Here is a 26,735-nt window from a genome sequence, read left to right as displayed (position 1 = left end):
GAGGGACTGGTAGATTAACAAAGTTTTTGACCTTAATATGGTTGCCAGGGAAAATAATACAGCTTTTTTGCTTCATCCTATAACACGAGTTAGGCTTTCTAGGAATGACTTGGTGCATGGTTTCTTTTTAAGGCATTTGTTGAGGGACAGGTAGATTAAGAATGGTCCAAGTATGACTTCATTCCATTTATTTAATAGATTTGGGTGCATGGTTTTTTTTTTTTTTTTAAAGGTGTTTGTTGTAGCAAGCTTTTGTAGATCAATTTTTTTTTGCTACAATTCTGTAGATCAATATGTTTCTTCTATTGGAGCATAATACATGAAGTTTCCTTTCCCTTATTGTTGGATGGCCGGTAATTATGGGTCTAAAATTTATGACTTTTTTCTAGTTCTGTAGATTTCACTTTTTGCGCATACATTGTTTAATATATTGTTCCCTCAAAAGGAATCGTTGTTCCTTGTTGCACCAAACTTCTGTAGAGATCAATTGTTGCTGAATGTGGTTCAATTTGGGGCCATTTTATGTTTGCAAGGTCATCGCTTATTTGAATGTGGTAATTTCTCTTATTGGTCTGGTGCAGGTAGATTGATGTTGATCTTGTGGTTGCCTAGGTTGAGTTCTTCAGGTTATTGGTTTGTCCTGTGATTGGCATAGGCCTTCCAAAAGCGCTGGTATAGGTTATATTCACATTTTCATAAAGACTGTCCCAGCGCTTTTAAAAACGCCGGAATAGGGTTTGAAAGCGCTAGTACAAGTCCGCACGACCCTATCCCCACATTCAAAAAGCGGCGGTCTGAAGTGCCGGGAAAAAAAACGCCGGGATAGGAATTTTGACCCTATCCCAGTGCTTTTTGGGGCTATCCCAACGCTTTTCAAAACGCTGGGATAGCCCTGTTTTTTTGTAGTGAGTCCACATTTATCCGATTTTACTTTTAGGGTTTTTTGTAATAAAGTAAACACTAAAAAGTTTATTCAGGAAAAATTTATTAACTAAATGAAATTTGCACTAGCTCTTCACAATGGTACAATTGTAAACTTGCAATATCTCCAAACCAAACCCTTAGCTTTTACTATTTTATGTACCAAAATCCTATTAAATTTTGGAAATTCCTTCCCAAATCAATCCCATTTAATTTGAAATCGCAAACCGATACCAAACTTGTTGATTTATCTTATCATTTGTTCTCTTAAAAAAAAAAAATCTGATCATTTGTTAGGTAAAATGAATAAGATAAAGTTGAGTTAACCTAAAATTAAACATGCAAATTACCATTCAATAAATATTAAGCATCGGTTAGCACTTTTACTCTAAACTAGTTGTAGACTCATACGATGTGTGGGAATAAATAATTATTTTGTAATATAATATATATAATGTATAATTTATTCTCCATCTTGTCCACTTTGATCCACTTCAGTCCTATTCAGGTCATTCAGTTCACTTTGGTCCTATTTGGTCCATTTTGTCCACTTAGGTTCTATTTAGACTATTTATCCACTTCAGTCCTATCCAGTCCATATTGGTCCAATTCAGTCCATTTTTCCATCTCGGTCCTATGCAGTCCAATTTAGTATCTTTCGGTCCATTGTATCCACTTCGGTCTTATTTGCTCCATTTGTTCTTATTTGGTCCTATTCGGTCCACCTAATTCTTATACGGTTCATTCGGTCCCATTCTGTCCAATGGTCCACTTTGTTCCATTTGATCCAATTCTGTCCATTCGGATCACTTAGTTCATTTTGTTCCACTTTGATCTATTTGTGTGCACTTACGTACATAATGGGAAAAGGCATGTTTAGATTAAAAGCACATAATCTAAATCCTAATTTATTTTAAAAAATATAAATCACAAACCCATAATATCTAAAATCTTAAGCATAGTATTTATTGTTACTACGCTTTTATTGAGTCACATTAATATAGCATTTAAGTCTACTTTCAATATGGCTAAGTTTAAGTGAAAGTCTTTTTAAACATAAAAACTATAAATATACGTGTTATTCTCACAACTTCCAACAATTATTTGCTATAAAAATTACCCAAAAAAAAAAATAGTGATCATTTTTAATGTTAACCACCACAAACTTCTAACAAAAAAAAAAAAAAAAAAATGTACTCTATGAGAAGAGAGTGATAGATATGTCAAACAGGAAAAAAAAAAAGAGAAAAGAATGGGATTTAACAATTTTTTTGTGGCTACTTCAAATTTTATGATTATTTTATAGTGTGAGTTTCAAGACTTTTGAAATTTTTTTTTTTTCATATCTTTTTTTTTTTGGGGGGGGGGGGGATTTGTTTCTCCTTTCTATTTCACAATGTTGATGCAATAAAAATTCATCTTCAAATTCTTTTGAGGGGATTTTTTCAGTATTTTATTAGTACATTTTGGCAATTTACTTATTTGTCACATATTGAAAATTATTGATCTTTAGAAAGAAAAAAAAAAAAATAGAAAAGCTTCTATGCGCACGCGGCTAGATTTTTTTCAAGCCACATGGCATAATGTGATGCACAGTTTAATCAAGAATCACTTGTAAACTAAAGAAAATAAAAAGATATTTCTTAATTTCATTAAAATTAAATAATAAAATAAATAATTTTTTTTATCGATTGATTATTCAATATGTAATAGGAACTAATTGTATCCAAACAAAAGTATAGGGTTTTTTGACCCTCAAATTAACGAACATTCACATATAAAAACCCTATATATTTATACAATAAACCCTTCTCTTACATTCATGGTCTCTTACAACTTTCTCTAACCTAACCCGTTTTTCACGTCGTTGTTCAACGTTAGAATCAACTTCAACCATGGTTATGCCAAAGAAAACCCAAGGCCGGCAAAAGGTAGAGATGAAGGAACTAGATGGCAACCAGCGACAAGTCACTTTCTCAAAGCGCCGTGCTGGTCTCTTCAAAAAAGCCGGTGAGCTTTCCGTGTTGTCCGGTGCTGAAATCGCTGTAATCGTCATCTCTAAGAAAGACAAGGTATACTGCTTCGGACACCCTGATGTTGAAACCATTCTCAACCGCTATCTCACCGGAGGAGACGACGCTACCTTGGCCGAGTCGTCTCAAAAGTATGTGGCTGTGAATGAGTTCAATATGCAATATGATGAGGCTCAAAGGGAGTTGGCGATGGAGAAGAATCGTTTGAAGGAGATTGAGGAAGATGTGAAGATGAAGAAGATGACTGGGAGTGGAGGGTTTTGGTGGGACAAGCCCTTGGATGAGAACATGGGGTTGGAAGAGATGCAACACTATTTGTGGTCTTTGCAAGAGGCGCGAAAGAAAGTGGCGGCGAAGTTGGATGAGCGAATGGGTCTGAGGATGGGGAAGAGTTCTTTGATGTCTTCAATGGATATGAAGGTGGATGTGGGGAATAATAATTTTGTTTATCCCAATTTGAATGGTGGTAACAATAATGGTGGTGTTTTTGATAGCCATGGCTATGGGTTTGAACTTGGACAGTATTGAAGTTTATGTTTTATATTTTTGGTTGAATGGGAAGATTTAGACATGAATGATAATTTTTAGGGTTTTTACTTTTTGGAATGAGTAATAGTTGATTCCAAAACTTTTAAGAGTATGGTTTGGTTGTTGATTATTAGAAGGAATACTAAATAAATTCAAACATATTCTTACAGATTTATTTTTTATTTTATTTTTTTGGTATTGTAAACCATGCAAATTAAGTATTTATTAATTTATTAATTCCTTAGTTATAAAATATGCTAGGTCAAATACTCCATATGATTGAATACATGGTGTGTCTGTTTTATGATAATTGTTTTTTATCATTATACTATGACACTAATAAATTTATAGTGTAGTTGAGATTCAATTTTGAATAGAGATAATGGAATGGTTTTCTTCTAATGTCTCAAAGCCGGTCATAACATAATAGATAAGCAAAGCACTAATTTCCATAACTCCGGTCTCCTTGATTGAATGACATCAAAATGTCTTGCCCATTTAAGGAATACGAAGGAGGTCTATGTCCTTTCTATTGCCTTGACGAGCTAATGTTTAGATCTTTTGAAAATTCTAGGAGATATCTGATTAGTTACTAACTCCTTATTTGGGTAGAGTGAATGAAATGAAATTAAAATAATATTTTTATAATATTTTTCCTTTCCCTTATTTGAGAATTTTAATGGAGAGAGTAGAAAATTCATTCCTTTTTTTTTTTAAGTTTAAACGGGAGGGAATTGATTGGATAAAAGGAAACACCCATTCTTTTTTATTCTCTCAAAATCTTAAATTTTCATTCCACTCAAAATTAGGAGGAATTGGAGGAAATAAAATTAGATTTAATAAAGTTTTTACTAAAACTCTCAAAATATTCTTATATAGTCAACTTTTTGTTTTAAAATATGGGTTTAATAGTAATATTTCTTTCCTTCCATGTACTCACAAACAAATTAACTTAACTTTAATCTTTTTTTATTCCTTTATTTTAAGAATAATGCTAGAGATACAAATTATTTTACAAATTACTAATATGGTGAGTGATTATTGATAAATAAAAAAGTGATATTAATGATATGTCAAAATGAAAACCAATAAGAGGTTGGCCACATCAAAATTTTGTAAAAATAATGTAAAATAGCTTGTGACTGTAACATTATTCTTATTTTAAAACATTCAAACAAGATTATTTATTCAATTTCATTAATTTTTTTTCATTTCTTTCCCTACATAAATACATTCAATTCAATTATATTCATTTATGATCATTTCATTCCTTTATGAATCGCCAAATGAAGGCTAGGCTTCTTTTTTCTTTTTCTTTTTTGAGAAGAAAATGAAGGATAAACTTAGTTTGATATGCTAGTTTTTATCTTTTTGCATTAGGATTTAATTATTAAAGTTATCCTCATAATTTTGCTAGTTTTTATCTTTTTTTCATTCCTTTCTATTTATTTATTTTAAAATATTCAAACAATATTACATAATTACATTTCATTAATTTTTTTTTAATTCCTTTTCCTACATAAATACATTCATGATTGTTTTGAACTGACAAATGAAGGCTAGACTCTTTATTTTTTTTAAAGAAGAAAATGAAGGCTAAGCTTAGTTTTTTTTTTTTTTTTTTTTTTTGAGAAACAGGCTAAAGCTTAGTTTGATATTGTAGTTTTTATCTTTTTGAATTAGGATTTAATTATTAAAGTTATCCTCATAATTTTGTACATGGAATTAGGTTATCTCTATATATTAAGATGATTCAGAAAGTTAGTTATAACTTCAAAAAATGTCAAAAATACCCCTAATCTAATTAGATAATTCTTATTCTTAAAAAAAAAAAAAAAATATATATATATATATATATAGGGTTAAAATTGTAATTCAATTTTTTTTTTTTTTAAAAAAAACTACCGGATAAACTTTTTCCTAAAAATTAGTACAATTTCTATCTAAACATATTTCACGTATGTTTTATACATTTTTTTTCCTAAAAATTAGCACACACTAAACCTAGTAGTTTATTCCATTTCAATCCTAAATTTTAGTTTTATAAAATTCATTTCATGTGTAACCTCACTAACAATAAATAAATTCATATTGAAAAATTATATTAAACTCAAAAACAAAAAAAAGCCTCATGGCACATGCCGAGCGCGTGTGATGAAGCTAGTATGTATTAATTGGTCTTAAAGTTTCATTAATTCTTTATGCGGTGCCGAAGTCGAGTAATTAAGGGTGGGCGTAAAACAAGGTAAAAAGCTTTGCTTCTTAACTTAAATGCATTTTTTGGCTTAACACACTTACGCTTTTTGTTCGCATCCACACTCAAATTAAGGAACTCTCACCCCTGTTTGTGGAGATTCTCCTAAAGTGGAAGAATATTGTTGTGAAAATGCAATTTTAGCTAGCTGAATGGGATTTAAATTGATATAATATGAGAAACAGATCCTGTATATTCTGAAGATCAAATCTTTAGACCAAGACAGCAACAGTTTTTTGTATAGGCAAAAATTGAACATCAGATCTCTTATTCAACCATTTCAACCATCAGAAATTTTACCAATTGAGTTAATTAAAACTCACTAAATTCTGAAGATCATAATATTGAAATGCTATAACTTGTGGTTGATTGTTTGTTTTATGTGATTTTTTTCTCCTCCAACAACTAATCATGATTTTTTTTTTCCTGGCAATCATGTAAATTTTCAGAATTATGTAATTGACTCTTAAAAAAAAAAAAAAAAAAAAATCATAGTTTTCTAGCTAGAAGAATGAGATTCGAATTTCAAAACCCGGTTTCAAATTTCAATTATAAAGGAGTGCTGACTATTTTATAATCTCCAAATTGAATTGGAAAAAAGTTTAGATAGGAACATATATTTATATATCAAACGGTTCCAATTTAACCGTACAAACTGGTGGATATGGCAATTGTGCTTGTCCCCAGAGCCAAAAGAATCACCAATATTGCGATTATCTTATCCCTTGTTGTTGATATACCATGCACATCCCTGCCCAAAAAATAAATAATATGTAACAGATAAGTTTACAGAAAGCACAGCACAAATTTCATTGTTTTTTTTTTTAATTTTTCATCTAAAGGTACAAGAAAGTAACTAGAAATTGGTACCTAAGTATGATTGCACCAGGGAAAATGAACGAGAGGCACACAACTGTTGTCGACCCCATGAACTGAAAAAATAACCATATGTCTGGGATGGCTATTGCGATTGTATATGTGATGGCAAGTAAAACACAAGTGAGGGACACAAATCTGAGAGTATCTGAGGCCAAAATTGGCTTTTTTGGAAAAAGAAGTTCGTCTATGTTGGCTCTCAAGGTGAAGTTCAACAGGGGAAACACAAGCAAGAGGTGGATTGCATAGGTTAATCTAACAATTACATCGAGTAATTTACCGATGGTGGTATCAGAATTTTGGTCGAAGTTTACTAGCATATCGGACATTATTGAGTCTCCAAATAATAGGTACCCAAAGAAACCAATGGCAGAGTAAATGGCAACAGTGATTGCAAGAGAAATCCGAACTGCTAAGCTCATCTCTGTAGGCTTACCAAGCTCTACTCGAATTGGATGAACTGCAATCATCCATTAAACATTACATGTTGTATTTAGAGCAAAACAAAAACATTAGATGTATTCATACATTCTTGACATTTCTAAACTTTAGTAAGTAAGGGTTTTCCATTTGAATTTATTTTATGGTTAAGGATTTTATTTTTTAGATTTAACAATATACAAAATGCTACATCTTTATTTTGTAATATTTAATCTTAAATAAAAAAATAAAAAAAAAGTCATCACCGACTATATACCTTTAGGCCGGTGATAACTATTGTGCATGTGTGATTTACTTCTACATGTTTTTCATGTGCTTCTTGCTTTAATTAGTTGTAATTTTTTGACTAGTAAAATTGTTGGCATAAACGTGTAGGTGCTATAGGTGATATGATTTTGTACTTTGCTTTTAGGTGGAAGCATCTAATGTTTTGTTTTCTTAGGTGATATGATTTTGTACTTTGCTTTTGGGTGGAAGCATCTAATGTTTTGTTTTCTTTGTAAGTTCCATATAAGGCTAGCTACGGATTGTATCGAGACATCCAATATCCAAAAGAAGTATTGTATCCAATAAGAAAGAGTGATAGCAGATGAGTATAAGGAATTAAGCAGCAGGTGAAATAGTAAAGAGTGGTGTATGTAACAAAGTGTGTGTAATGGATTAAGTATCAATAAAAGCTTCTATTTTACTGATTACTCCTTTAAGTATTTTACTTGAGTGTGGTGAGATTTATCACAAACTTATTTTGACAAAATTTGCGCAGCGACAAATCTCTACAAAAAGATCTATTTCAACGTATCTTGCCAGCCATTTAGGAAAAAGTACTACCTTGTTTTGTGAACTTTCAAAGGAAAAATGCCTCTAAAGTTTTGTACTTTATCTTGTAGCACATATGAACATCATAATTAAAACATGTCACAATATTTATGTACCCTTACCATTGACATGGAATCCAAAACCCGTGACAAAGATTGGAACAGTGGTGAAAAGATCAAATACTGAGACTTTGGAAAAATCTGGTAGTAATCTCAGTTTCTGAGTACTTTTCCCCTCCCATAATGCTTGAATTGCCATTGCCGAGCATATGACAACAAAGAGCACTGCGAGCAAAACGGATATTGCTGAAGTATATTTTAAAGAATCTGCAAGAGGAACATGCAAATGCAACAATCAATTATAAAACTCAAATATACAGTTTGCTTATTCTAAGTCACAACATATTCTTCTAAAACATTTTGGACCATATATATGATCCACCATTGAAGAAAAATTTCTGACCTACACGTTTTTGCCAGACTAGTGGAAGCATAACGAAGAGCACAATGAATAGAATTGCGAAGGCACGTGAGTTCCACCAGTGAATGCCAAACCATTCTTGTAGAATGCCTAAGTGCAAGGTTTCTCCAGACTTACTTCCACATAAGACATCCCCTAAAATAAATTTGTAAATCTAAAGAGTAAGATTGTTAATACATAAAATTGCAAATAAATTTGCTATTCTAATTATTATATCGTGATGAAATATTAGATCAGGGTCACATTTTAGAATAAGAAATAAGAATTGGCTTGAGTCCAGCACACAGAGCACTTGATCTAACCCGTGCCCAAAAGAATATGACATTATTGTAGTCTAGCATGTTGTATAAAGTTGCACTTAATTTTATATTTGCTGCGGATATATATTGACCTCTAATTTGTCTAAAAAATAGAAAAGGGCAAAGAGTTTGATAGCGTTGATAAATGCTATCTGGGGTGGGTCCAATGGATGGTAACACATTATATCATTACCCCACCACCACTATCAAAGTAACGTACAACGGTACAAGTGTGCCGCGGATAAAGGAAATGGGGTAATGCATCACCGTCCAGAAGATACGCTATAAAAAGAAAGAAAAAAAATGATGTGGGCGACTAGAAACTATCTCAAAGTTTACCCACTAAATAGGGTCATATCAAACTCTATAGTAAATGAAATATAATAACAGCGAAGAAATTTGTAATTCAATTAACAACTCTTAATATTTCTAATATAAACATTCAAAGTTTTATATTCTGTCTTCTATTGTAACTATGAATGGTTAAAAAAAGAAAAAATAACATCCTAAATTTTCAATCCACTTTAGTTAAAAAAAAAAATAAATAAATAAAATAACAAAACAATCTATTGTTTGTGACTAAAATTTTGATTGGTATCTATTGCACGCAAATGACATCATTTTGATATGGGTGAATGGTGATTGTCTTCTTCTCCATTGACATTAGAATCAGACCTTAAAAGAATGAGATAGAACACTGAACACAATAGAGATAGTAAAACTCAAGTAAAGAAAGAAAAATATTAAACAAACATAAGAATGAGTGAAATGACATTTAAGAATAGGGAATTGATATTTAAACACTGTTACTCATTTAGTAAACTCAAACAGATTATTAAGAATAAGAAATTGAAGATTTGGATAGAAAGAGGTGGAGATAAGATTTTGGATTCTTGAACCAAGTGAATTAAAAGCTTACCAATTATAATAAGGTAAATGATCAGTGCACCAAATAAGGTGATGATGACACAAATCTGCACAGCAACAGATCCTAGAGCACCAAATGACTCACCCACAATACCAGCATATGTGGTGGATTTGCCAGATTTTGTGTACCTCAATAGGAATTCCACCGTGACCTCTGTGAAAAATGCTACAAATAAAATGAGAAGGAACCCAGGAACTATGCCTAAGACCTTGATAGCAGCTGGAATAGACATGATTCCAGCTCCAATCATGGTGGTGGAGATGTTGAACACTGCGCCAGAAATTGATGCACCCTGTGAAGACTTTTGATTTTCCAAGACATCTTCTAGGAGTGGGGTGTCCATTCTTGTGTCTTGCTGATCTAGCTTCATCCTTTAGTTTTGGAAGGTTGATATTGTCTAGTGCATTAAATACTATATTTGTGCATATAATACAAGAAAGAACAACCCCACAAGGCTCAAAATTATTGATATGCTTACCATATAATTTGAAGATATGAAAATCACTGGTCATAGAAATATCTTTATTTATTTAAGGGGCATTATCCTGTCGTAGTCGTCATCATCTTCTTCTTCTTTAAAATCTATTATTTAAATTCAGAAAGAAAAGGAAATAGAACAATATGGTGGTGAAGGATACCATTTCTTGTTCCGGTAAAACTTAGGTGTTATTATTTAGATTCTCATTTTAAGTTTAGTTATGCAACTGTATTTAACTAAAAATACATTTTCATCTCTTAAGAAATAAGCCACACGGCTAAATCTTAAGAGGAGAATCTAAGAAACCGCAACTAAGTATTGTAACTAATTTTTGTCCTTCTCATTAATTAAGTGGTGTAGATTAACCATATCACTTTTTCTATACTAGTACTATTTAATAGTGCTAATCTTATAGTTCGAACCATTTTTTCTCTAGACCGTAGCAGAACCAAGAGTTTGGCTTTAGGTGCTAAAGAAAAAATAAATAATTTCTTTTTCTCTATATTTAATATATATCTATGCTATGTACCATAGTTAAATTAGTAAGAGTACTATTTTCCTTTCTTTTGATGAATAAATTATCAATTTTTAACTTGTTCATAAACCTATACTTTAAAATTAAATTTGAGCTCTTATATATAATGGCTATGGTACAACAAAATTACTAATAGACTAAAAGGTAAAGATTGCTAAAAAGAGTAGAAAAACAATCACTGAAAGCATTAAAATATATATATATATATATATCAAATATGAAATAACATATTACACATTATATTATTTTATTTATATTATACCGTAAATATAATATCAGTTTCAATAATAATAGTATTATATTATATAAATTATTAAAATATTTTATTAATTTAATGACAAATAAGAAATAAGTAGTAGAGGAAGCGTCAAACTTGAGAGTATTTGCGTTTGCGTTTGAAGATAATCATACATGTGTAGGACTTGGATCATATTAATTAAAACAGCAAACTAGACTCAACACAAAAAATGTGCGTGAGAGAGAGAGAGAGAGAGAGTCAAAAACTCATTTGTAAATGCAAATCTTTTGAAGACTCAGTTGTTAAGTGATGTAATTTATTGAGGATGAAGAAGAGATATTCCCACCGTAAATTCCAAAGTAAGTCAGAGGTTTCAGCAAAAATTATAGTTTTTTTTCATCTTTTTTGTTGTTGTTGAGATTATTGTTAAAATAATCTTGTGTTTATCAACTATCATTAGCTTTCTGATATATACACTGTAAGGACACGATTTTCACGACCCAAGGATGGCGTTGGGCTCGTGTGTAAAGGGCCCAAATAATATGATTTGTAGAGAGAGGGTTTGGAAAGGCATACCATTGGGCGCTGGGTGGTGGTTTGATCCGGATTTTCATGGAAACCCATGCGTAGGTGAATTTGGCCTGAAGGGCCCTACCTTACATGGATGGGGTTTGAGAGGTCCGTCTCCTCGGACTTAGTCCGAGTAGTGTCTCATCCTTCCCCATGGGTAACAGTGTCTGCCAGGATTTTTTCCTTTTGGGCATCCCCCCTCCACCATGATATCCCTCCCCCTTTTATATTGATATTTTCTCCCGTTCTTCAAATACGTGTCAGTTTCTCCTTATTTGGGGTGGTTACTCGTCTTATCAACCCTCACGTCGGAGTGGTTGGGGAAGAGCTGGATAGCATGGTGCGAGTATGGGTTTGTCAGGCGATGGGCTCCACATTAAGGTGTTGACAGCCTTTTCCCCTGTGCTGCTCTTGTGCTGAGTCTGTCTTTTTCTTCAGGCGTTTTGCGAGGTGTCGGGCATAGAGTCGTCCTCGGCCACGTCCTTGGGCCTTCAAGGAGCTTTTATTGCGTGTCCCTGAAGATAGGGTTCCTCGGCCTGGGCTTTGGGCCCTTAATGTGAAGTGGGCCGGGATTCCAATTTTCAGGCCCCACATACACAATTTATCATTAATAGGAATTTTTTTGAATCACCACTAATAGGATTGTAATCCTATTTAAATGAATGTAAACTTTTTCTTATTAAATCAAATTAATACCATTTGTAAATGTATATGAACATTTAACTGGGATGGGGGGCCAGAATTTATCTTTTCTTTTAAAAGTTTTTAAATGGTATGGATTACTCTTATTCAATATATATCTCCTGATTTTTTTTTTTTTAATTGTTGGCTATGACCTCTCCATCAAAAGGATTGTATTATTTCTCCCTCCACTAGCTTTAAATTCCAAACGCTTTGTGCGTGAAAATGTGCCAATTTAGTTAAAAAGCCCTTGAAAGTTTGTGAATTTCGGCTAATTTTATTGCTAAAGTTTTTGTCATTAAACAAAACACCTGAAATCAAATTCTACCTACATAGAAAAAAAAAATTTATTGATTTTAACTCAATAGTAAAGAAAAATCATTATGGATCGAAAATCATAAATTTAAATCAAATCATATTTATATTAAAAAAAAAACACTAATATATATATATATATTTTATATCTAAATAAAATACTTAGTAATGAATCAAACTTGGTGGTAAGATTATCTTCTTTTCACTTGCTTAGCCTGTGACATTCATGAATGGTATGTTAAAAGTGACCAAAACAGAGCCCAGGACTATCTTAATAAAAACAAAAAATAAAGCCCAGCATAATCTTATAGGAGTGGGGTGTCCATTCTTGCGTCTTGCTGATCTCGCTTCATCCTTTAGTTTTGGAAGGTTGGAGACTCTGCTCTCCATGAACCATGATATTGTCTAATGCATTAAATACTATATTTGTGCACATTTTTTTTTTCTTTGGTTAAACAGATGGTATTCATAAACTAGAAAACAAAGTACAAGGAGCGGTTACGCTCATACAAAGTTCCCACTGCATCCAAACTAGCCAACATGGCAACATCTGTTGGAGGGGATTGATAAATTACAAAATCTTGAGGACTAACGGTGCCTCTTCTAGCAACCGCATCGGCGCACTTATTTGCTTCCCTAAAGCAATGTTGAACTCAAACTCTTGGGATTCGTTGCAAACCTTCTTTGCAATCAGCAATAATGACATCATTGTCATTCGTGTTTCCCTCTTCTTTCAAAAGCAAATTAAGTACAATCTTCGCATCAAGCTCAATTACAACATTTGTCAAATTTAAATCGATGCACAAGTTGATACCATCACGAATAGCCCATAACTCAGCAGCTAGAAAGCACGGACGCGGCTGGGAGGGTGCTGCACCCTAGTCCGACGCGGTTGACCGCGCGTCGGTGCCGCATTTGAGCTTTTTTTTTTTTTTTTAGATTCGTGCCAACTCGACTTGATTCGCACTGAATCGACTTTGATTCGCGTCGAACCGGGCTGATTCGGCCAACATCGGGCCTTATCGGCAATATCGGTCCGTATTGGCCGGCGACCGATACGGTTGAAACAGGGCGAAATCGATCGTAAAACTCGCCGGAAAAGCCGAAATTCTGACCTCAGATGTGTTTCTTGCCTTCTTCTTTCTTTGTTTTGTGAATCAAGTATATTAATGTGTTTTTTAAGAATATTTTAATAGTAAAAATATATAGAAAATATAAATAAAAATATTTTTAATAATTTTTTAATCGCCGAGTCCCGCCGCACCCACACCCTACCATTTCAAAAATTGCCGAGTCCCGCACTTGCACCCACACCCGCACCCGAGTCCCAAAATGCACCCGTGCTTCATAGCTCAGCAGCCACACTGGTGGTATGACCAATTGTTCTAGCATACCCACTAACCTAGGCCCCATTTGAATCACGGACAAGGCCACCGCCACTAGCCCTGCCTGGGTTGCACAATGAAGATCCATCCAAATTCAGCTTATACCAGTTCTCTGGAGGAGGGTGCCACCGAACTTGAACTGAGACAATAGGGCGTCTTACCTTACTATTAACACCAAGGAATGCAAATTCAGAAGCTCTAGCAATAGTTTTTGACTTGAAGGGTCATTGGGAGGAGGTGTCTTTAAAGACCACCTTATTACGCCAAAGCCATAAACTCCAGACTCCAAATGAAAACATGGTACCCCAGTTCATATCCAAGAAGGATTTGTGCACATAATACAAGAAAGAACAACCCCACAAGGCACAAAGTTATTGACATGCTTACCATATTATATTGATATTGAAGATATGAAAATCACTCGTCAAAGAAATATCTTTATTTATGTAAGAGGCATTATCCTGTAGTAGTCGTCGTCATCATCTTCTTCTTTAAAATCTATTATTTAAATTCAGAAAGAAAAAGGAAATAGAACAATACATTCGATGAAGGGAACCATTTCTCGTTAATTGAGTGGTGTAGATTAACCAAATCACTTTTTTTTTTTAAAATAATTACATAATATTCCTAATCTCGTAATTTGAACAATTTTTCTTTAAATCCTCAAACACTTTGTATATGAGAATGTGTCAATTTAATTACAAAACTCTTAGACACTCGTGGATTTCTATTAATTTTATTGCTAAATTTTTTGTCGTCAAACAAAACACCTGGAATTGAATTCTACCTACATAGAAAATAAAATAAAATAAATTTTTAATAGATCTTGACTTTGACTTGACAGTGGAGAGAAATCATTATAAACAAAAAACCATAAATTTAAACCATATCATATCTATATAAAATAAATAAAATTTAAAAGGTCTTTCTCTTCTGGTAACCCTTGGCTATCACATACGACACTAGTTACCAGTGGCAGCCAAGACTTTCAGAGGAAGAGAAGCAAAGTATTAGTGGGGGGGTCACGGAGGAGGAAATTAAGGTAGCCTTATGGTCTCTAAAACCTTTTAAAGCCCCTGGTCCGGACGGGCTGCATGCAGGATTCTTCCAGAGATTTTGGCTGGTGGTGGGAAAGTCAGTGATGGAGGAAATAAAGTTGATTTTTTCGGAAAAGAGAGTTCCTGCCTATCTTAATAGTACCCACATTGCTCTAATTCCAAAAATTCAAGGTCCTGAGACGCTAGGGAATTATAGGCCCATAAGCTTGTGTAATACTGTGTATAAAGTGTTGACAAAGATCATTGTGGCCAGATTAAGACCTTATTTGGGCAAGCTGATTTCTCCTCTTCAAACGGCTTTTGTGCCAGGCAGAAAGGGTATCGATAATGTGATCATTGCTCAAGAGCTAATCCACTCCTTAAGCAAAAAAAAGGGGAAAGTTGGGTACATGGCCATAAAAATTGATTTGGAGAAGGCTTACGACAAGATTGAGTGGAGTTTTGTTAGAGAAATGCTTGTTAGAGCAAACTTCCCAACTGATCTTAGGGACATCATTATAAGCTGTATTTCCACTGTGTCAACCTCAATATTATTTAATGGAGAAACTCTTGATCCTATTTACCCATCTAGAGGGATTAGGCAAGGGGACCCGTTATCCCCTTATTTGTTCATTTTATGCATGGACTTTCTTGGGCAGCTAATAGAAGAGAAGTGTAATGCTAAGTTGTGGCAGCCAGTCAAGGTTTCCCAAAGTGGTCCGGCTTTTTCCCATTTGTTTTTTGCGGATGACCTCTTACTATTCGCAAAAGCGGACTACATCAATTGCTTAGCAATTAGAGATGTGCTTGACAACTTCTGTAGTTTATCGGGGCAAATTGTAAGTGAAGCGAAGTCGAGAGTTTACTTCTCTCCAAATGTGGATAGGGACACGAGGGAATCTTTAAGTGATATTCTTGGGTTTACATCCACTCCTTCACTTGGTAGATATTTGGGTATTCCTTTGAAGCATCCTGGTTCGTCTTCTCAGGATTTTAATTTTGTTCTTGACAGAGTGAAGCAGAAATTATCGGGGTGGAAAGCAAGCATGTTATCCTTGGCTGGCCGCCAAGTTCTTATTCAAGCGTCTTCGGCAACTATTCCAGCTTACGTTATGCAGTGCTCCTATCTTCCTGGTAGAATCTTGGATGGGATAGATAGAGTAAACCGTAACTTTCTTTGGGGGTCTTCGGAGTCTTTAAAGAAAATTCATTGGATTGGCTGGCATAAGGTTACAAAATTGAAGGAAGAAGGGGGGCTTGGTCTGCAAACGGCTAAGGGAAGGAATCTTGCGCTTCTAGCAAAACTTAATTGGAGGTTCCACACTGAGGGAGATGTGCCTTGGGTGCAAGTGTTGAGAAAGAAATACCGTTCGGGTAGAAGATTGAATGCTACTAATCCCACCAGCCTTCCTTGCTCTTCAATTTGGGCAGCAATGAAGAAAGGAATGGGAACTTTTGAGAAGGGCAGCAGGTGGTCAGTTGGTAGGGAAAGTAAGTTAAACTTGTGGTATAGTTGCTGGTTGAACAAGGGCCCCCTTCGAAGTCTAATTCAAGGTCCTTTATCTCGGGAAGCAAATAAGTTGGAAGTAAAGGATTTCATGAAAGATACGGGTTGGGATTGGAATGGTCTTTCGGTTGAGCTTCCTTTGGACATCCAAATGCTGATAAAAGCCACTCCTATTGCGATGACAAGTAGAGGTTGTGATAAAATTACATGGGCTGACTCTCCTCAAGGTACGTTCAACTTGAAAAGTGCCTATAGGATTGCTATGGGGCATGAAGAGGTTCCAAAATTTAGTGCTAGCTGGGTTTGGAAAGCAAACACTCTTCCAAGAATCAAAACTTTTATTTGGATGTGTGCTCACAATAGTATTGGGGTTAGGAGCTGCCTGATGAGGAGAGGTGTGTGTGCAGAAGCTGTGTGTCCTATCTGTCAAGAAGCGGAGGAATCAATCTTACATGCTCTACGTGACTGTCCTTGGGCTAAAGCGGTGTGGAATTGTTTGGGAAGGCTAGAAGTTGATCAAGTGTTTTGGAATAGCGAGCTGCTGGATTGGCTTAGTAGGAATGGAAATAAAAGAAGCACATCAGTTACTTTGAAGCCTCCGTGGGAAATTTTATTCCTCTTCACTGTGTGGAATATTTGGAAGAGCAGGAATAACTTTGTGTTTCAAAGAAAAAGGCTGAACCAGCAGCTCCACATAGAAGTATTGAAGCAATCATATGAATTTTTGCACTGTATTGCCTCCCCTAGAGTGATGACGCAAAGGTGTGTTAAAAGGATTAGATGGGAAAAGCCTCCTAATGGGTGGATGAAACTAAACACAGATGGATCGGTGATAGGCAGTATGGGAGTGGCTGGTTGTGGAGGAGTGATAAGGGATGATGGTGGAAATTGGATATCGAGCTTCACCAAACGCATAGGAATCACAAACAGTTTTATGGCTGAAATGTGGGGCTTAAGGGAGGGTCTTATTATGTGTTGCAATCTTAACATAGCATCACTCATTGTTGAACTTGATGCTAGAGCTGTTGTGGATGTTTTCAGCAATGCCCAGTATGTGAATAATGTTATATCTCCTATTTTGGATGACTGTAGAATGCTTAGCACCCGTTTTAGTCAGATCCAATTTCACCATTGCTATCGTGAAGGTAATCGAGTTGCTGACATGTTAGCTAGGATGAGTCATAGCCAAGAAGCTGATTGTATTGCTTTTTCTAGTCCGCCTGTGGACGTCTTAAACGCCTTTGAGAATGATTGTAATGGAGGCTATGTGAACAGGCTGTGTCCTGCCCCTCTTGTAATATCTTAGTTCTTTTTTTTTATTGAATTCGTCTTTCATCAAAAATAAATAAATAAATAAATAAAAAATACTAAGATATATTTTTTTATATCAAAATAAAATATTAAGTAACGAATCAAACTTGGTGATAAGAATGTCTTCTTTTCACTTGCTTAGCCTGTGATCTAAATTCATGAATCACCTCTCTTCCTCTTTGTATTAATATTTAGTATTTTCAAAAAAATAAAATAAATAAATGGTATGTTAAAATTTTCCAAAACAGAGCCCAGGACTATCTTAACAAAAACAAAAAATAAAGCCCAGCATAATCTTAGCCCAAGTTCTCTACAAAGTCCAAACATTATTGGACTATTTAAGATGGGCATTAATTGGGCCTTGAAACCTGAATTCAACCGAACAAACCTGGGAAACAAAAACAAAAGAAAAGAAGCACTGACTTTCTGGGAAACAAACCTGGCCTTGACAATATCCTTTTTGCTTCATAGACTCTCTCATCTTCTCTATGTGATCACTCCATTATAATAAACTCGAGAAAAAAAAATTAAGAAAGAAAAATTAAAATGGGGGATCAAATAGCAAGAGCAGAGGATTTCGAGAAAAAAGCAGAGAAGAAGCTCAGTGGCTGGGGATTGTTCGGTTCCAAATACGAAGATGCCGCTGATCTCTTTGACAAAGCCGCCAATTCCTTCAAGCTCGGCAAATCCTGTATTTTCTTTTTTTGCTTTTTTTTTAAAAAAAAATTATTTATAGTTTTTTGGTCTAATTTTCTGTATGTTTCCCGAGAAAGTTTAGGATAGAAAGTGATAGGATCTTTGTTTACAAATGGGTCTTGGTTTAATCTTACATTTCTGTTCTGTTTTCCCTTTAATTTGATTATTAAAGATTGGAATGACCCAAGTTTGGATTTTTTTGGACTTTTGTGAATTATGCAAAAATGGGTGTTTGGATTTTTTGTTTGCTTTATCGGAAAGTTTCAAATTTTGAGCATTTCCTTTTTGATGAGAACGGAGGGTGTGTGTATGTTCATATCTTGTATTGTTCTAATGAAAGATGCTGTGTTGGGTTTTGATATGATCTGGGGTTTGTTTGGTTTTTGAATTAGGGATGTTTGATTGATTTGATTAAGTTAGATTGACTGTTAGATAAATTGGCTTTAGATGTACAATGTGATTGGATTGAGTTTGGAAATGATAATTGAATACTGAATTGGAACTTGCTGTGAAGAAGTTGACAATTGTGATGAAAGTTTCAAAAATTGCCTAGTACTTCTGAAGATAGGTTGAAAGGTAATTAGATAGAATCATAGAAGGAAACAGAATTTATTCATTAACATGGGTTTAGTCCAAGAAATGGCTCTTGAACCATTTTTGTTTTCAATTAGAACAGTTTACTCTCAACATCCGTGCAGTTAGTCTTCCATTGATGATATTAGTTATTTAAAGATGTTTGCTCTATCTTTTCCTTGAGATGAATCTCATATCCCTGGAAAAGGTCATGTGAATTCAAGAATGAACTTGTTCTCTATACTAGATTTTTCCAACATTGCATGCTGGTGTTATGAATTTCTGAATCTATATGATTGTGGTTCCTCAGGGGATAAGGCTGGAGCGACATATGTAAAGTTGGCAAACTGTCATTTGAAGGTACTTTCAATTTTTGGGATTAAGTAGAGTTACTTTGTTTGGTTTTTTGTTGTATCTATTATTTTTATCAATCGGTTTGTATCTGATAATGTTGTCCTGTGCTCTTGTGCTTATAGTTGGAAAGTAAACATGAGGCGGCCCAAGCTTATGTTGATGCTGCTCATTGCTATAAGAAATCAAATATAAATGGTATGTATGGTGTTGGCTCACCCCGGTCAATTTTAATTTTCTGGCATGATCAATTTCATACCTTTAGCAAATATCCCATTTAGTTGAGAACTTGATAATCAATGATATAATGAAGAAATCCTACCAATCAAAATCAAATAAAAAGGATATAGTGAACAGATTGCATTTATAAGATAGATGCTTTGAATTTATCATTATTTGTTTATATAACTTCCTAAGAAACAGGACTCTTTTCCCACTATAGGTTTTAATTCCACATATTATAACCTCTATACTGTATGTAGGGCCATATAGGAATTATGGAAACAGTTTTCTACCAATTTCTTAACTTTCTATTTTTATAATCTCTGGTTTTTTCCTCTTTTAATTGAGTTTGATAATACTTTATTGTTGCTAAAATGCTTGCCTTTTTGCAGAGGCCATATCTTGCTTAGAGCAGGCAGTAAATATGTTTTGTGAAATTGGAAGACTCAGCATGGCTGCTAGATACTTCAAGGTACGTTTTTTACTCAGCTGTGTCATCAATTTTTTTTTTTTCTTTGAGATGATCATTTATAGTAATATTCTATTTACAATGTTATTTTGGGTTGTATTCCTTCATTTCTATCACTTGTTGCAATAATCTCAAGCCTTCTAAAATTTGAGAAATTGATTTTGGAGTGCTCTTGGGGTCTATGTTTATCCTTAATACACTTTTGGGATCGTTTCGGAGATGGTTTAATATTACACAGAAAAGACATTGGGTGAACATTTAACATCTTTTCCCTGCACAGGAAATTGCTGAATTGTACGAGTCCGAACAGAACATTGAACAGGCTATTGTTTACTTTGAAAAGTCAGCTGACTTCTTCCAAAATGAAGAAGTAACCACTTCTGCCAACCAGTGCAAGCAGAAAGTAGCTCAATTTGCCGCTCAACTAGAACAGTAAGCCTAAATAAATATTTTACTCATGTGACAGTTGCAGCAAGTTGTTTAGTATGGAAAACAAGATAATCACAGATTGATTATCTCAACATGATCCTGAGAATTTTCATAACCTAATGCATCTTGGGAAAATTTGAAAATGCCCCTTAGAGCTTTACTTGACTGTCAACTGAATGCTGTTGAGTGTGGTGTCTTCACTCCTCATTTTGATAAGGCTGGCAGCTAGTTTATAACACTACTGCTATCCTACTGATATATTTAATTTTCTTATAATGGTTTCTAGCTTTTTGCACAATATTTGGATAAAGATTGTATGTAGTCTGGGATATATTATTTTTTGTCATCATATATCTCCTAGTTCAACTACAGAAGTTCCAAGTGACCCAAATTCTGTAGTGGGAAAATGCAAAGTGATGACCGCATAAATCCTGATTTTGGAAACCTTTTATTAATTAAGGGACATGATGGGGATCTTAATAGTTTGCATGTGATATTTCTCCAGATATCAAAAGTCCATTGTGATTTATGAAGAGATAGCACGGCAGTCCCTCAATAATAACTTGCTGAAGTATGGAGTTAAAGGGCATCTTCTTAATGCTGGTATTTGCCAGCTGTGCAAGGGTGACGTTGTAGCAATTACCAATGCTTTAGAGCGATATCAGGTCTGAATTTGGTTTTATTTAAGCATCTCAGCATTCTACCCAATGGGTCATCTAACTATAAAATTGTTCCTGTTCACTTTCGCAGGAATTGGATCCAACTTTTTCTGGAACACGTGAATACAAATTATTAGCGGTGGGTTACTAAATGTTATTAAATTAAGTTTGCATTATATTCTTCATCTCTTTTTTTTTGGATGTGGGTAAAATATCTTCTATTTACTTGTTACTCTTGGTTTGACCAACATTTAGATGGTTGATGTCGCCTTTCATTTTATTGATCTATGTTCTCGTCTGTTGTCATAATCATTTTGCTTTTTAAAACTTCATAGTAATCTTTATCTTATAGAGATAAGAGAATCATGACAAAGAAGCTTATGTCTCTGTGCCAGGATATTGCCTCTGCACTTGATGAGGAAGATGTTGCCAAGTTTACTGATGTTGTCAAGGAATTTGATAGCATGACTCCACTGGTACAACCCTCTCCATCTTCATTACTGAATTAATGATTCCTTGAGAAATTCTGTTTTAAACTTTGGATGTTGATTACATTCTAGGAATTTTTAAGTTTGTTCTGTTACGGTTGATCTGGAATAAAATATTAAAATCAGCATAAAATTTAGGGAGCAAAGGGCAAAAAACACAGTGCCTAGAATTTGAATACTTATATTTGTACAGGGCCGTCTCCAAATGCAAAAAATGAAAACTGTTGAACGTGATGCATGGAGAAAGGATTAGCGTTGACCAATATATATACAATTCTGAATTTTCTCTCCTATTTTTGCACTTAGATATTCACTGTTGATTTCAGTAGCCCAAAATAAAATTCATGGATGAAGAAATCCTAAAATTTTTTAAATGAAATGAATTAATGGACTTTTTTTTTAAAGTAGAGATTGATGTGGTAGTTCTTTCAATGTTCTTTTTCAATACCAACTTCCGTGACCCCTTCAACCTCATTATGTGTGTGTTTTTATTCTCCACTCTCAAAGTGTATCTAACTTCTATTTTTGACCTCATCTAAGATAAGATGTTTCCTTACATTGCAATTTTCTGATATTTGCATAAACTGCTCTATAGGATTCCTGGAAGACAACCCTTCTGTTGAGGGTGAAGGAAAAGCTGAAGGCCAAAGAACTTGAGGAGGATGATCTTACCTAAAAGTTTTATATCTCAAAGTTCAGTGATTTTTAGCTTTTATTCTTGATGATTGCATTGTGTTATGTGATTGTGTCCAGCTACACTTGCTTTACAAATGGCTACTGGTACTGAATTGTTCTTGGTTTGAATGTTAATTCGAGTGGGTATGCTAAAGTTTGTGAACAAGAGTTTGTAATTCTGGGTATTGACTATTTTCTATTGCTGGTTTTCATGTTGGAAAAGAATGAGAACTCTAAATGGAGGATACAATTGAATTATTAAATTAAAGGGGCCATGATCATCTGCTCTAGCTTATCTCTGTACCTCTCAACCACGCCTACAATGAACTGAGCAATAAGCATTGGTCCTTTTAGTCATGCAATTCATAAGGTCCCCACCCTCATCCTGGTTTAGCCAACCACTATGGCAACCCCACTTTCTATTTCTTGTCCATTTGGTGATTGACCCAATATGGTTGGCCTAAGCAAACGTTGACCATGTAATCACAATTTTTTTATGACTGATTTGTTAAAGTTAGACCCCTTTGATATTTATTGTTGGCTCCTCATGTAATTTACCATCAAATTATCAATGGAAAGAAGTTTAAAATTTACCCTTTATTTTATTTTCTTGTTTATTATTTGCAATATAATAATATCTTAAACCAATAGCACTTTTCTGTCAAGGGCTAAGAGAACTTTTCCTTTTAAAGCCCTCCCTTCAACAACAGGAAAAAATGAAAAACCAGAACATTGAATTAAAGTTTCTTAAGCAGTACTGGACAAGTCTGGAACAACAGAAAAAACTGGTAGTTCCGTAGTTCTCTTCAATAGAACTTTTAACAAAAATGCAAGTTTCCCTCTATTAGCAGCCATCAATAATAATCCAAGACAGCAATCCAAAACAAGGTTTTTCTTTTCTTTTTGGAGGTGTAAAAATAATCCAAAACAAGTTACTTTCATAAATAATTTGACATAAATATTTTTGAAACTCCTATCTCTATCAAAGATTACTTGTAAATCAAAGTCGTTATAATAAACCTTCCCAATTCATCATGCTAAAGGCAAACACAAAATAAAACATTTTACATGTGACAACCAGTCTCATAAGAATATACTATACTTTTTTCACGTATGACAATGTCTCCTAGGATGGCCGACATGTTCATTCCAATTTCCACATTGAAAACCCAAACAAAGCATAAGACAATTTGATTCTTTTCTCATTGATAGCATAGATTTTTTTTTTTTTTTTTTTTATGTGGATACCATAGATATTTTACAGAACACATCAATAGTTAATACTTAATAGACCTCTTCTCATATACACAATTAGTTTTGGAAAATGAAACACGTTGTGTTGTCTTAACAACCTAACGCGTTGTCGTTTTAGTGGTTCTCTCTCACTTTCATTCCTAGCTACACCCACTTTGCCTCTTGGTCCTGCAAGTGCCTCTTTGACCCTACATATTTTGTATCTATCTTAAAATATTCTTGTTTTGGCAACTATTGCAGGTTTAAAAAGTACCACTTTGCTGGGGGAAAAAAGGAAAGCAAGAAGAACGTTCTGCAAGAATGATTGTTTGAGTCATTGATCAGAGTCTCAGAGAGGAAACTCTAGCTTCTTAAAGACTTTCCATAGGTATGTGTTAGCTCTGACACAAGCTTTTAGATCTTCTCCTATTCCTTCAATTTTTTTTTTTTTTACTTTTTGTTTGAGTGTAAATTGATGAGTTATTGTTTAAATATGCAATATAAGTTTGTGGGGGTTTTTTTTCCATTGTTTTTGTTTTTACTCTGTGGATAAAAAGATTGTGCTTTTAGCTTCAGTTTCTGGGTTTGAAGAATGAACCAATTGCATATTTTTGTAAATTGTGGATTTTTTTTTTTCGTGAATAAAAAGTTGTAAATTGTATTTGTATTTCTCAAATTTGTGAATTTTGTTCAGCAATAAAAGCTGAGCAAGTAAAGGTCAGATTTGAGTTTGTATAATTATCATGTATGTGTGTCAGGTATGTTTAACTTCAGTTTTGGTGTATGTGATTCTTGCTTTTTGGACAGCTTTTTGGGCTTATAGAGTTTTCAGTTTCGTACAACTGTTTCCTTTTACTTGCTAGATTCCTTGCTCCTCCAATCTGCCACAATTTTTTAAAAGAAATTATTTGAGTAATTCTCAAAATGTATTATTTGACATTCGAAGCTTTAGCCAGAAACATAGAAAAAGAACATACAGCTCTCTCTCTCTCTTATGTTTTGTCCTTTTTGTTGCGTGGCCCATTGTGAGTAATAAGGCTTTGATTGTGTTTTGTTAGAGAATGGTTTCAACTGATAATGGCAACCACAAAGAAGATATCGAGGAACCTAATGCTGTTGAAGTGAAGAGTGAAATTCCTCTTGATACATCAGCGTCTCGAAGGACACTAATTTCCAATGAAAACCCTCAAAGAAGGATTCCTGATACCTTTAGATCTCCAATTACTAGAGTAAATTTCCTCAAGTTCGGCTCTGCATCTGCCAACTTCAGGCGGATAGCCAATGAGAGAGATGAGATTTCACGGTCTGTGGCTTCTTCAAGTCATGCTTTCCGGGATCGCCTCCATGGGGTTTTTTCTCGGAAAATTAATTGGGGTTCACTCATGAAAATGGCCAAAGAATGGATTAGAGACCCAATGAACATGGCTTTGTTTGCCTGGATCGCCTGTGTTGCTATTTCAGGTGCAATTCTATTCCTTGTTATGACTGGAATGTTAAACCGTGCAATACCAAAGAAGTCTCAGAGGGATGCTTGGTTTGAAGTAAACAATCAAATTCTCAATGCACTGTTTACTCTTATCTGTTTGTACCAGCACCCGAAACGGTTCTACCACCTTGTACTTCTATGCAGATGGAAACCAGAAGACATTTCTAAACTTAGAAAGATTTACTGCAAGAATGGGACCTACAAGCCCCATGAATGGGCACACATGATGGTGGTTGTTATTCTGCTCCATATAAATTGTTTTGCACAATATGCGCTTTGTGGTCTGAACTTGGGGTACAAGAGATCTCAACGACCAGCCATAGGAGTTGGAATATGTATATCAGTTGCAATTGCTGCACCTGCAGTTGCTGGTTTGTACACTATAATGAGTCCCCTTGGGAAGGAGTATGATTTGGATGAAGAAGCACAGGATCAGAGTACCACGGGTGATAGGCCAGAAACAATGAGATTGAAATCGTTAGAGAAAAGATATTCTTTTGCAATAAGAGATGAACAGCAGTCTGTTGAGAGCAGAGCAGAATGGAGTGGGGGGATTCTTGATTTTTGGGACAATATCTCTATAGCATATCTATCACTATTCTGTGGCTTTTGTGTATTTGGATGGAATATGGAGAGACTTGGATTTGGTAATATGTATGTTCATATTGCTACTTTTCTTTTGTTTTGTATGGCTCCTTTCTGGATTTTCATCTTGGCTGCTGTAAATATTGACAATGACACTGCTAGGGAAGCTCTAGTTGTAACTGGGCTTGTTCTTTGTGTGTTTGGTTTACTTTATGGTGGCTTTTGGAGGATCCAAATGAGAAAGAGATTCAATTTGCCTGCTTATAATTTCTGTTTTGGTGAACCATCTGCTGCTGATTGCACCCTATGGCTATTCTGTTGTTGGTGTTCTCTAGCTCAAGAAGTGCGGACTGGGAATTCATATGATATTGTGGAAAATAAGTTCCGCATAAAACATACTGAACTTTCACCTTTACCTCGTGAAGATGGAGCAGTTGAATCCAGATCCGGCTCTAGTTCTCCACTAGGGAATTACTCTAGCCCATCCAACATTCTTTCAACTAGTTCTCCAAGTCCCAGCAGAATTGCAAAGGGATATTATAGCCCAGAGAGGCAACTTTCTACTGTGGAAGAAGAGTTGCCTGCAGGAGGAAGAGATGAAACTATGACCCCACCATCTCCATCATTGATACAAAGAGAACCCAGTTAGCTCAAAAAGATAAAGAAAAATGGATAAGAAAATTATGGTAGTTTGATTTGTATATGAAATTGTTTGCAATATTTCTTGTATTACATGGATTTTGAGTGAATTCAATGCATCAATTTTCATTTTCACTTTTCTTTATGAAGTTATCCCTGTCTCAGTACCATCAGTTTTCCTGTGGTGTTGGAGACTTTATTCTGAAAATAAATTTATACTTGAGAGGTGAGAAAACCTTGAACCAAGTTTTCTTTTTCTTGCTGAGCATGTATTAAATGTCTTTGGAAATATTTCTTGTTGATTGACTTTATTTGGCTACTGACAGAAAAAAAACTTAGCTGCACCATTAAGATATTTTCAATGACTAATATATGCTTTTGTTTGTTAACAATGAAATTTGTAAAATGTCCTCTCTGACTTATAGTAAAACTAAGAATGTAAATGAAAATTTAGTTATATGTCATCTGGCCCCAATTATCCATAAAGGGAAGATATAATGTAGAGGATGTTGGCCCAAAAAATTAGAGGATGAATGAAGTGGAGTAATGCTTCTAGGTTGTCTGTGTCATCATATAAACCATTCAAATACAGGAGGA

General features: G+C 34.4%; 4 protein-coding genes across 4 annotated transcripts; 3 read left to right on the top strand and 1 right to left on the bottom strand.

Annotated features, from left to right (window-relative positions):
* The first annotated feature begins 2,816 nt into the window (after positions 1 to 2,816).
* LOC115957230 (agamous-like MADS-box protein AGL61) lies at positions 2,817 to 3,482 on the top strand. Its single transcript, XM_031075431.1, has one exon. It carries the CDS (start codon positions 2,817 to 2,819, stop codon positions 3,480 to 3,482), a length of 666 nt encoding a protein of 221 aa, XP_030931291.1.
* Positions 3,483 to 6,259: 2,777 nt separating this feature from the next.
* On the bottom strand, positions 6,260 to 10,170 carry LOC115957568 (amino acid transporter AVT6C-like). Its single transcript, XM_031075850.1, has 5 exons — positions 9,568 to 10,170; positions 8,332 to 8,484; positions 7,992 to 8,195; positions 6,607 to 7,072; positions 6,260 to 6,487 (listed from the first exon to the last, which is right to left on the bottom strand). Exons 1-5 carry the CDS (start codon positions 9,944 to 9,946, stop codon positions 6,379 to 6,381), a joined length of 1,311 nt encoding a protein of 436 aa, XP_030931710.1. The 5' UTR covers positions 9,947 to 10,170; the 3' UTR covers positions 6,260 to 6,378.
* Positions 10,171 to 18,031: 7,861 nt separating this feature from the next.
* On the top strand, positions 18,032 to 22,485 carry LOC115957687 (alpha-soluble NSF attachment protein 2). The gene is made up of 9 exons (XM_031075995.1): positions 18,032 to 18,324; positions 19,213 to 19,262; positions 19,379 to 19,451; positions 19,868 to 19,947; positions 20,225 to 20,376; positions 20,879 to 21,038; positions 21,124 to 21,171; positions 21,428 to 21,508; positions 22,116 to 22,485. The coding sequence occupies exons 1-9, from the start codon at positions 18,180 to 18,182 to the stop codon at positions 22,194 to 22,196; spliced, it is 870 nt and encodes a 289-aa protein (XP_030931855.1). The 5' UTR covers positions 18,032 to 18,179; the 3' UTR covers positions 22,197 to 22,485.
* Positions 22,486 to 23,513: 1,028 nt separating this feature from the next.
* Positions 23,514 to 26,283, top strand: LOC115957634. Its single transcript, XM_031075928.1, has 2 exons — positions 23,514 to 23,816; positions 24,487 to 26,283. The coding sequence occupies exon 2, from the start codon at positions 24,490 to 24,492 to the stop codon at positions 26,146 to 26,148; it is 1,659 nt and encodes a 552-aa protein (XP_030931788.1). The 5' UTR covers positions 23,514 to 23,816; positions 24,487 to 24,489; the 3' UTR covers positions 26,149 to 26,283.
* The last annotated feature ends 452 nt before the right edge of the window (positions 26,284 to 26,735 follow it).

Source organism: Quercus lobata, chromosome 8, assembly GCF_001633185.2.
Source record: "Quercus lobata isolate SW786 chromosome 8, ValleyOak3.0 Primary Assembly, whole genome shotgun sequence".
In the NCBI taxonomy this organism is placed as follows: domain Eukaryota; kingdom Viridiplantae; phylum Streptophyta; class Magnoliopsida; order Fagales; family Fagaceae; genus Quercus; species Quercus lobata.
Note: the sequence above shows the minus strand (reverse complement) of the source record. Positions and strands in the feature narration are given on the sequence as shown.